General features: G+C 42.0%; 1 protein-coding gene across 1 annotated transcript; it reads left to right on the forward strand.

The window, feature by feature from the left end:
* Positions 1 to 5,579: 5,579 nt before the first annotated feature.
* On the forward strand, positions 5,580 to 10,895 carry LOC147257679 (nephronectin). The gene is made up of 7 exons (XM_086210330.1): positions 5,580 to 5,585; positions 5,896 to 6,004; positions 6,502 to 6,594; positions 6,729 to 6,851; positions 7,604 to 7,723; positions 9,518 to 9,652; positions 10,642 to 10,895. Exons 1-7 carry the CDS (start codon positions 5,580 to 5,582, stop codon positions 10,893 to 10,895), a joined length of 840 nt encoding a protein of 279 aa, XP_086066456.1.
* The last annotated feature ends 483 nt before the right edge of the window (positions 10,896 to 11,378 follow it).

Consider the following 11,378-nt stretch of genomic DNA (forward strand, 5'->3'; position numbering starts at 1 on the left):
GTGATTCAGACCCGAAACGGAAAAGAAAAGGTTTCTTATTCACTCCTGCTGCTAAGAGTCTTTTAAAACAGAAAACATACTCAAACAGGTGGAAATAAAATGACCAACATGAAATTGTGAGCAGACAGACACCGACTTCTCATACTAGTGAGTAATTGTTCATGTGTCAGAGTACCTATGTTCCAGCACATTGAGCAGGGGGAAGAATGAGGGAGCTGCACCACAAAGGTGATCGTCATTCTGGATAATAGAAGAATAAAACCTCCACCAATTATTCCCCCAGAGATCTGTTACATCGCGCTAATGCCACAGCCGACACTGCTGTCCTCATTAGGCCCGCGCAGGTGTCCCATCTCGTGAAGTCATCCTTGACCTCTACCCTTTAACCCCTCACACCTTGGCGACTCCTTTGAATACCCTTCTGAACTCTGACCCAAACTGTCAATCACCCCATGGTCACCTGGTAAAAACATTACAAACCCCAAAGATACAATTTCTGAAGAGATGATTTTTCATTTCGTGCCTTTTAAACAAATAGTTGGTATCAACTATAATTTCAAACCCTGGTAAGTCCCAGCCATGAGAGATAAAAAAAGACTTGGAACGATCTGAAACTGGTCTTCTTTCCTCTTTTTGTAACACATAATTCTTCTTTCTTCTTTCTCTTTTTTTGGGGGGGAATCTGAATGTGTATTTACCAGAATATGCCTTTCAAATTAATTCCCAACACATGGGTAGTGTACACTTTCATATTTTTCTCATTTATCAGAGATTATTGTGTAAATTTGGATTTTCTTTAACGTGTGACTCCAATAGAAATCTACTTATCACCCTCCTCTATGAGTAAAACACATATTGAGCAACGTTACCCTATACTTGTAAAGCCTCCAGTGTTGTAATTATAAAATTAAGTTTAATTCGCCTTTCCATCGCACTGGTGGTCTTTCTTTTATTACTAGGGGCAACATCTTAGCAACATCTCTAATATCCATCAAGAAAATCTGAAAATGCATCAAATGTCACATGAGAACAGAACGGCTGTTGATATATTCTGCGTGATTGACCACCATCACTGTTCCAGGAATCTGACTCTCACTCCCGGGGATTCACTCCAACCTCATAATTCATGACGGATATGTTATATTTTTCAAGCAGGTGGGGGTGAGGAATGGGCTTTAGATGACATTTGATCTCTTTGTGGGGCATCCCTTTTCAAGTTAAGTAATCAAAGACCACCAGAGTGTTACACCTCTAATGTGGTCAGGCGAGGAGGAGGACAAGATTGGCCACAGACACACTTGAAATCTTGATCCGCTCCCACCGAGCCCATGCTGGCAGATGGAAGAGAGCGCAGCACAACTCTCTGATCAACTCCTGCACTTGCCACACACTGTGCTAGCGCTGACGACATTTATCATTCTGGTTTACTGTTGATGGCCACTTTCCTTCTTTTTTTTTTTTTTTTTTTGTATTTCCCCAGCTCCCTTCTCTTTTTGGCAGGCAGGATTAAGTTTAATTGTATCATATATGACAGATACAGAGTGAGGTTTGGCATTAATTCAAGGCAGACTGCACACATTTTATGGTTTCTTTCCACCTCACTTCTCAGTGATGTGTGGTGGTGACACATTTGACAAAAACCATCCAAAGCTGAGGGGCTGGGTGGGGAACCGTGTATGTGTGTGTGTGTGTGTGTGTGTGTGAGAGAGAGAGAGAGAGAGAGAGAGAGAGAGAGAGAGAGAGAGAGAGAAAATGTGGTAAGACAAACTTTTGCACACAACAAATTTTCAGAGTTCAGATCAACACAGCATATGAGCACAAATATTCAAATACAAAAACTGTGGTTTGCAGTTGAAGTGCTGTTTTGCTACTCCGCAGTGATGGTGGCACCCAGGGGCCTCTTAGCCGCAGTAATCTTATAATTAGCAGAATGGTTTTGGGAACAAATTGAGGTGTCATGTGAGAACAGAATAATATTGAATAATGTTGGCCTCGGGGGGGGGGGTGTCTGTTTGATATCACTGTTTAGTGAGGCTGCAGGAAAGCTAACGCATTATATTAGTAGCTAACATTCAGGCAGATGACTGTGTGAAGACAATGTGTGTGTGTGTGTGTATGTGTGTGTGTGTGTGTGTGTGTGTGTGTGTGAGAGAGAGAGAGAGAGAGAGAGAGAGAGAGAGAGAGAGAGAGAGAGAGATGCTGCCAAGTGAGAGGACCACCGGGCGCCCAGACATGGACTCCGCCTTTGAGCTTAATACAACTGATTGCACTCTGATCGGTGCTGGTAATATTTAAAGCTTCAAAGGCTCTACCTCTGAGGCTGCCAGCATTTATTTCCGACCCTGAGATCTCTGTCCCAGATTTGGAAGGAAAACACTTGTCTTAATATACTCGCTGAGTCCATTCAATAAGCTTGAATTTTGATCATAACACTCCGCAACATGAAAAAGGAAACGTTTGTTAAAGCTGGGCTGAATTCACATGTCAACAACGGATGAAATATTTGTGTGTAAAGTTTATGTTAGATTAACTCCAAGCAACTTAAAGGCACATTATGTCATTTTTGCCTCACTACAGTTACAGCAGCCCAAGTAGGATGATGTTTAGTTGAAGTAGCAGTAATGAATTTGATTCAGACAGAATTAAGGAGTGACGGTTAGTACACCATCTGTGTCTTTATAGCAAGAATTACATGAATGCCAATTATTTCTCTGCAAAAATGACTTTATTCTATGCGGAGATTTAATTGGTCAGTCATGTGGAAGTAATCATGCTATGGCCTGTTCTTTGGCTAGCTTTTGTTGATTTTTGTTGTAGATCCTCTCAACCCTGGACACATCGCTCACACAACCGCATGGTTTTAGCCAGGCCGCCTTGAGCCTTGAGCTCAGTTTTAGTTTCGCTTCATTTAGGTTGGCAAATAAAAACTAAACTGAAATTTTTCATGGATGAGAGTAATGATTCATTGTTTCATGAAACTTGGCGACCAAAATACTTAACCATCAGGCTTGTTGTGAAGCAAGAGAAGGAAATGACAGGCCAAATCTTGCCTCAGGGCTCAGGGTTTTGACTTCATGGGCCAAATCATAACCTTTTTTCCATACCTGTTTCCATACCTTTAAAGTCATAGCTTGGACTTGTCATTCAGCTCAGACAGTGGACCACATCTTTGCTTCTTATTTGCACTGCATTCATGCCAAAGAACATTTACTATCCAAGAAAGTGAACATTTTTAAACCTTGTGTCTTCAGTTATTTGGGTGAATGGATCATTTGTGCCTTGAATTGTCTCTTGAGAAACATTTGAGTAGCTCAACTTTTAATCCAATTCCAAAAAGTGTTCAGAATAATGATGGATTTAACACTTCAATCCACTTTGTTTGAGCTAACTCCATCTGTGGGTGAGATCTGTGTGAAATAATAGACACAGAACAAATGAGAGAGGTTACTTTTTCATCAATCAGTCATATAATTCATCTTTTATTGCTGGCTGCTTTTGATATACTTCCACGCCTGTGGCTTCTATTTTTGGCTGAACAAGTCATGCTCCAGCTCTGGAAGCAGGTTTGTCACTGAGAAACTGAGTAATCAAGTTGATGCAGCGGTTGAGTTTAGAAGTTTCCGATTGAATGATGCTCTTTCAGGATGAATCAGTGGAAGCAATTTGAAAGTATGCAGTCAGGGGGCTTGCAGCAACCTGTCTCGATTCTGCTGTTTGTCACAGCAAATTGCTGTATGATCGAATAATCCACTGAACAAGACAATCAAACGAATGCAGTTTGCTAAAAAATGAACGCTCAAACAACAAACCACTGGAAAATTGCTGATGAGGGTTTAATATCCAAGAATTCCCCTCATAGACAAACTGACCAACCATTATCCAGCCTTACGGCTTTCATCCTGGTCTTTCCTCTCTTTTGTTGGTCCCTCTCTGTTATGCACACACAGGTGAGCTGTCACACCTCTGAGCACCCTATAATTACACCATGAGACCCCCGGCTCCACTCCTCAGACAACACACTTGAATAGCCTTTGGCACAGAGAACACCTAGAGAGCTGCTTTTTAAACACACAAACAACACAAGTGTTGCCCCTGACACATTTTGAAGGATAGCGGCGGCTAATATGTACTTAAAAGCCTACAATAAAAACTGAAATGAGCGAAATAAGCCGAAGGGTCTTTGTGGTGGCTGTGCATCTTTTTACACTCTCGCTGGCTCATCATCAGGAAAGGTGAGTGTCTATCTAATTTGGATATATGAAAGTGGATCTGCTTTTGTGGTAAAATATCTGAATTACTGGTATGAAGTAAGGTAAATGCAATTTAACATTAAAAACAGGAGGATCGAGTGTCTCTCACACATATGTATGTGGGTGACCTCCTCTTGTGCTGTGTGGGCATGTGAAATGATCCTACTTGGCCTGCGTTTAATCATTTAATAGTTTAGTATTGCAGCGTGGGTGTGAGGAGATTAAACAGCAGTTATGAGAGTTCAGTGTGCAGTTTATTGCACTTTTGTTTATGACAGCAGATTTTAATCAAAAAAGAATGTAACAGGTTCTCCAGACCGTTAATGTGAATGTGTAAAAATGAGGAAGGCGTTTCATACATAGTTACAGTATACAGCCGCGATAAATGAGTTCCAATATGAGGTTTATTATCAAGGACAAAGATATTAGGGATGACTTCACCGTGCAGTAGTCTAGGGTAACAAAACAGACAAAACTTCAAGAAAAATTTGCATTAACAGATTTTGAAGCCATGAAATGCAAAGAGTGAAGATGTAATTGTACTAGCAGTCAAAATGAAAACACGTACACAAAATTGTCATGCAAATAAACATGCAAATTAAATAAATTCTTCCACTTTGTTTTTTTTCCTCATGCCTAGTCACAACACTCTCTATAAATGCCCTGATGGAGGCTTAGGGTTGAATGAAGGAACGAAATAAATTGTAACCTCTCTCTCTCTCTCTCTCTCTCTCTCTCTCTCTCTCTCTCTCTCTTTCAAAAAGGGTGTTCAGAAAAAGGAAAAGGCAGGAGAAGGACTTACCCAGTATCAGGAAACATGGCCATGCCACCAATAGTTCTCTTTAGTAAATCACATCCATGCTTCTCTGTCAGTAGATGAAGGTGACTGAGATGTTGAGGAGTCAAGACACAGTTGATGAGAGACGTTGATACAAGGATGTGTATAATCAGATTTATCAAGTTCCGTGTAGAGACCATATCCTGAATGCCAAAGTTAGACTCAAAACTGGGCTGAGCTTTGAACATCCAGGGTCAAATAGATCACCTTCTGCTCTGGAAGCAGCCGTTGCAGCAGGATCTGTAGTTGCTTTCCTATATTATGGCTGTATTCGCTGTTTGGAGCTCTCGAGCTAGTAGCTAGTAGTGGTTATTTGTGATTACTCGTTTGTGTGTGCGTGTTTATTGGATTTACTCAGGGTGTTCCTCTTCCTTTTCATATTATTCTTTCACTGGGTATTTTTTTATTTCTTCCTGGCACATGATACAACTCATTTAACCGTCTATACTTTTGTGGTTCCCTTGTTATTATTAATTCCAACTTCCTTCCTAATGCTTGTTTAATCTCAGCTTTTTCTGAGTCTTCATCACTATTATTCAATTTGTGGTACAACACTTATTTCACAATTCTTCCAGTAAAGGCTTTAAAGACCAACAGCTGCCTTCAAACTTTACTGGAAGTGTGTTGCGTTCTCTGCTGCATAGATACACACTCATAAAGCTCCCGCTCAAAGAATACTTCTAAGGTTATCTAATACTAAGGAGTCCTTCCAGGGTGTCAGGCTGTGCTGTGCTGAGGCCCCGAAGACTTGACGCAATTCATGTTCTGATAACCTCTCGTCCCAGCAGCCTCCATGGGTCACTGGAGGATGTATCGGAGCCCGCCGGTGGGGGTCGTGCACAGCGGGGGTTCTGCAGCAATGGTCAGACGACTTCCTGTTGTCTGAGATGGAGGAATGTTAACGGCGTTTGCCAGCGTAAGTTCCTCTGCAATTCAATAACAGCACAACTACAATGACACGTAAGCCAGAGGTCAAAGGTTATCAGGGAGCATCTCCAAAAAAGACAACAAGGAGGAGGAAATCAGTGTGAGGACGTATCACTCGCTCACTGTTTTTATATTATTATCATGATTTATCTGTTCTTTGATCGATGTCTTATTCTGTCTTTAAGCAGAATTTTGCACCAAACTTGGTGGAGGGACGCAGCCAGGGCCAAGAAAGAACCCATTTTTTAAACCAAAATGATTTTACATAATACACCACATTTTTAGAACCTGCCAAAAAGTGTATGAAATCCTTGCTAGCTTGTGTTGTACAATGCATCAGAGCTTTCAGTAATTTAATTTACTCTACTTATTTTATAACATTTTGAGTATCTGCTTTTACTGAACTACCTCTGGTTATTATGTGTATATATATACCAGGTTTTACAGCAGCTTGCCACGTATTTAACGTCTTTCCTTAACCCACAGCAGTTTGCAAGAAGTCATGTGTAAACGGAAAATGTGTGGCACCAGACAAGTGTTTATGCTCCCGAGGGTTTAAAGGACCACGGTGTGATGAAGGTAAACAAAAACTGTTGTCACTATTTAGTTTCTCACTCTATTTATATACATATTTTTTATTATTATTATCTATGTTGTTTGTTGTTCGGGTTATAACCTGAAAATCTTTTTTTATTCTTTCATATTGCCTCCAGATGTGAATGAGTGTGGTTTCAGGGAAAGACCGTGTTCCCAGCGCTGCATGAACACACACGGTAGCTATCGCTGTTATTGTGAACCTGGATACACACTCAACGCAGATGGGCACACCTGCACCAGTGAGTAATAGTCTCTTTGATTAGAATATTTCAAATGTGATCCATCCATCCATTGTCTACCACTTATCCTGTTAAGGGTCGGGGGGGGGGGGCTGGAGCCTATTCCAGAAGCTTTAGGGTGAGAGGCGGGGCTCACCCTGGACTGGTCACCAGTCCATTGCAGGGCCAACACATAGAGACAGACAACCATTCACACTCACAGCCACGGTCAATTTAGAGTATCAATCAGCCTCATCCCCTCTTGATGTCTTTGGACTGTGGGAGGAAGCTGGAGTACCAGAGAGAACCCACACAGGAACAGGGAGAACATGCAGACTCCACACAGAAAGATCCCGTGCCCGAGCCGGGACTCAAACCTGGAACCTTCCTGCTGTGGTGTGCTGAGGCGACAGTGCTGACCACTGCACCACCGTGCCATCCTTTATTAAAATGTATTTACTGTAAAGCTCATCTGCCTTGTCTATAACTGGAGCGTACCACTTTTTATACTCAAATGTTCATGAAAAAGTTTCCCAGATAATATGATAAGTGAGATCATAATAAAGTGGTTACCAACAATGATCATGGCTTCAGCAGTTGGCTGTGACTTGAATTTGCATTTGTGCCTGTGTGTGTGTGTGTGTGTGTGTGTGTGTGTGTGTGTGTGTGTGTGTGTGTGTGTGTGTGTGTGTGTGGTGGCATGAGGTGTATCCTCTCTCAGTGGCCATCCAGTGGCCCGTTCCTCAGCCAGTGTTTCCCTGTCTGTCCTCCAGGAGAGGCCGCATGTTCCTCCCTGCGCTGCCAGTTTGGCTGCCATATGGAAAGGGGGGGAGCGGTCCACTGTCTGTGTCCCCCCGGCCTCCGCTTGGCCACTGACAACAAAACCTGTGAAGGTACTTCTTCAGAATCACCCCTCAGCTCATCAGCGTGACTCACCATAGGAACAAACCTCAGTTGTTTCGATTTACTGGCGGATAATAACACAGACTTCATAGATTCTGTCAGTGTTATTCACTGTTGATCATTTTACAATTTAACAGTAAGAGAAGAAGCTCTCTGTTTTTTGTATGTTACTTATTGTCTCTGCCTTTTATTAGAAAATTAGACAAGAAGGGTAAAGCAGGCACTCAACACAACACACAAGAATCTTACCAGCAATGGAAATCCTGACATTGAAAACAGACCATCACAACTAAAATGTATTGTAAAGGATTTTGGGAGGGGGAAATAAGCCTTTTCTCCATCCTCCTCAGACCAAGACGAGAGGACAGATACCTCACTCTTTTCTGTATGTGCATTAGGGAGCTGGGGCCCACAGAGACCTGCTAGTTAGCTTAGCACAATGAATGGTCGTGGAAGGGATGTGTTAGCAAACCTTCTTCAAAAGTGATTAAATGTACTTTCCTCCTAAAAGCTCAACGCCTGTTATAGGACAACAGGCCCGTAATCTTAACATGACAGTTGGATGGCTTGTAATTACACCGTCAATAATTAGGGTTCTTGTCAACATCATCATGCTTTGACAGCTGATTTTGCAAAAACCTACTCCAATAAATCTAGTGTAACTTATTCCAGCGTGTCATCAATTGGTAAAAAACATATATATGTATGATGTGAACTAATCAGTAAATCTTCTCTCTGGCACCAAATACTCAAGTGCTGTTTCCTCCAGGAGTGGAGGCCAATATGTGTCTATCTGAATGCAAACATTGCTGTATAGCAGGTGGATTTGTAACCAATCAAAGGATAGGGAATGAAATTGAGTTCCTGAACATGCAGGTTACATTTTGTACAAAAGGAAGTTTTCTCCTCTTAGACAGGCAGTGGAAATTTGTCTCACTCATGTACAGGTATTACATTTGTCATGGCCTCCCTTATCTAATCTGTGTGGTGCTCCAGATATTTTCTATTTGTCTGTATTTGAAGCTTCCTGTGTGCAGTACACTAGCCAACTAACCGATGGCGCCTCTCCGCTGGGTTTGTCCACCCAGTGGTGAAAAGCCTTTAATTACCTGACGCGGGCTCTCTCTTCAGTGTCCATCTCCTTTATGGCTAACGTCTCCCAGATAACGTGTCTCTAATAAATCAAGGACAGCAGACGCCTCCTGTCCTGTAATGAAGTGAGCTTTCCTCTAGTCTCACGGCTGTTAAGGAGATATTCTCACACTGCTGGAGAACTTGGTGGGAACAAGTTTCCGCTTTCAAAACAGAGGACAAAAACATATTTGAGATATAGAAATATCCAGATATCACCTCATTAGGTGCACAGAAGAAGAAAAATACTTCTGCCTATGTAATAGATGTATGTGTCTTAATAAAACCGACACTCACATAATTTGGATTTTCTGTCATTATTTTATTTTCGTGTTTATGAGCCAAAAAAAAGAATGGGGGACCCCATGATACCTGATGTGAAGCCTTTTTTGTCGCTTTTGCACAGCAGAGCAGCGTTCAAAGCAGCAGTGCAAAGCGGCAGTTGCAAGTTCAAGGTACTCATTTGTGCCTTGCATGTCCATTTGAAGGTAATTGTTGTTTTGAGCTCAGACAACAAACACTAAAGTACAAGTGTCTGTGTTGGAGCTCGAATGCTGTTGAAATGGGGACTGACACTATAAACTCCCTTTGGCCTGTGCAGTTGTGCGATCAAATGCCATGCTTGTCTGTTATAGGCATGTTTTGTGTTGCAGATGTGGATGAGTGTCAGCGGGGGGCTGGTGTGTGTCCACCTCGGTGGACCTGCAGGAACACTTTTGGCAGCTTTGTCTGTGTGTGCCGAGATGGCTTTGTGATGGGAACACTCCGAGGATCAGCGCAATGCCGAGGTACACACAAGTATCCATTTTCATTTTTATTTAAACAAATTAAACAGTTTTGGAGCAGTTAAATATCCGGGAGATTACAATTATCTGTACTTTTGGATTTTTTCAAAACAAGCCCTTTAGTTTGAATCTAATTGAGCAGAATTTTTTTTTTCAGTTTATCTTTATTTTACATCTTTCAAAGCAGGACTGACTCTGACGCCATGTGAATCCAGTAAAGAATTTTGCCAGCAGTGCCTCCAAGCCGACGGCCACATATTTGAGGATGTGCGTCTGAATTCCTCTCGCATTTGGCCTTTATTTGATATTGGGGAGCAGCAAGGTATACCAGTAACTAAATGGGATACGTCACTACTATCGGCAGATGTTGGTCATTTCTCCTTCCTATGATAAAAATTGTATTAATCGAATGTATTCTATTTTTCATGTTCGCTATGTTTGCACGTGTTTTTCAATATGCGTAAAAAATGTGAATCTCACAATAACTTGTTTTGATACACAGTATCAACACATATATATGTGTATGTATATATACATATATATGTATGTATGTATGCATGTATGTACACGTATATAAGACCACCAGGCCACAGCCACGCCCATGTTCCAAAGTCTTTCGCCACATCCAGATCTGTTCCAGCCTCCTAAATGACTAAATGGATCACAGCACAACTCCACATATTCTCCTCATCTGTGTTAATTGGCACTGAGAGGGATCATGTGAAGATGTGCTTTGGCAGCGTAGGATCCAGAGACCATGTTTATTTGATGAGTACTCATGGCTCACCCACTCAGCTGTGGGCTCACCCACGAGCTGTTTTTGTTTTTGTCCATGTGATGCGCATTGCAAAATTATCTCTGGAGCAGGTTTGAAACAGACAAAACCTTTTGCTCTCTCTCCATGCTGATCTTATGTGACTTCAGCATATCCTCAGCTGTACTATGTTTGTCATCATGAAATACTACAAATCTGCTTGTCTCCTTCTCCGCAGATAAGGATGAATGTTTAACCGGGTCCCACCAGTGCAGCCGCCACGCTCAGTGTGTCAACACAGATGGTTCCTACACCTGTCAGTGTTTGGAGGACTACATCGGCAACGGACGCACCTGCTGGCCCAGGAGAGCCCCACAGTCCAAGGCTGTCATGTACTTCAATTACAAACTCTCCAAAAGGACCAAGCCAGCCTTCATCTCCGACCTTGATGGCTTGAAGCATCGGGGGGGAGGGGTGGGGGTGTGGGGGTAAAGAGGTGTTGAGATTAAAACACAGAAATTAGAACAATCCTACAGGAATGTGAGGTATTTTGTTCAGCAATGTGAATCGTTTTTGACACAACTGGAGCTGCTGTGGCACCCTACAGTTAAAGCCGTTATTTCTCCAGTCAACAGTCAGCAAATCAAAGCCACTGGTTGCTCGTGTCACAAAACCTTTCATTTGAGAAATGCTTCGACTCAAATGGACAATGATGACAGAGGGTTGTCCTCATGCTGGCACTAGCAGTGTCAGAGGGAAACACAACTCCTTTTTTTGCATAAACTCTACACAAAATATGCCAACAGTGCTTGTGCCTCATCGATAATTTATTAAATATTCCTTTAACTGCAAGTTTTGTGACCAGAATTTGTTAATAAAAGGCTGACCTCTGGTGGATAGAAAGGATACTGGATCTGTCATTGACTTGAAAACTTCAATTTCAGTGGGATTTAAAACACTCCAAATGCACAGACT

This window comes from Aulostomus chinensis, chromosome 8 (assembly GCF_037954235.1).
Source record: "Aulostomus chinensis isolate RoL2024-O1b breed Wild chromosome 8, RoL_Achi_v1.0, whole genome shotgun sequence".
Classification (NCBI taxonomy): domain Eukaryota; kingdom Metazoa; phylum Chordata; class Actinopteri; order Syngnathiformes; family Aulostomidae; genus Aulostomus; species Aulostomus chinensis.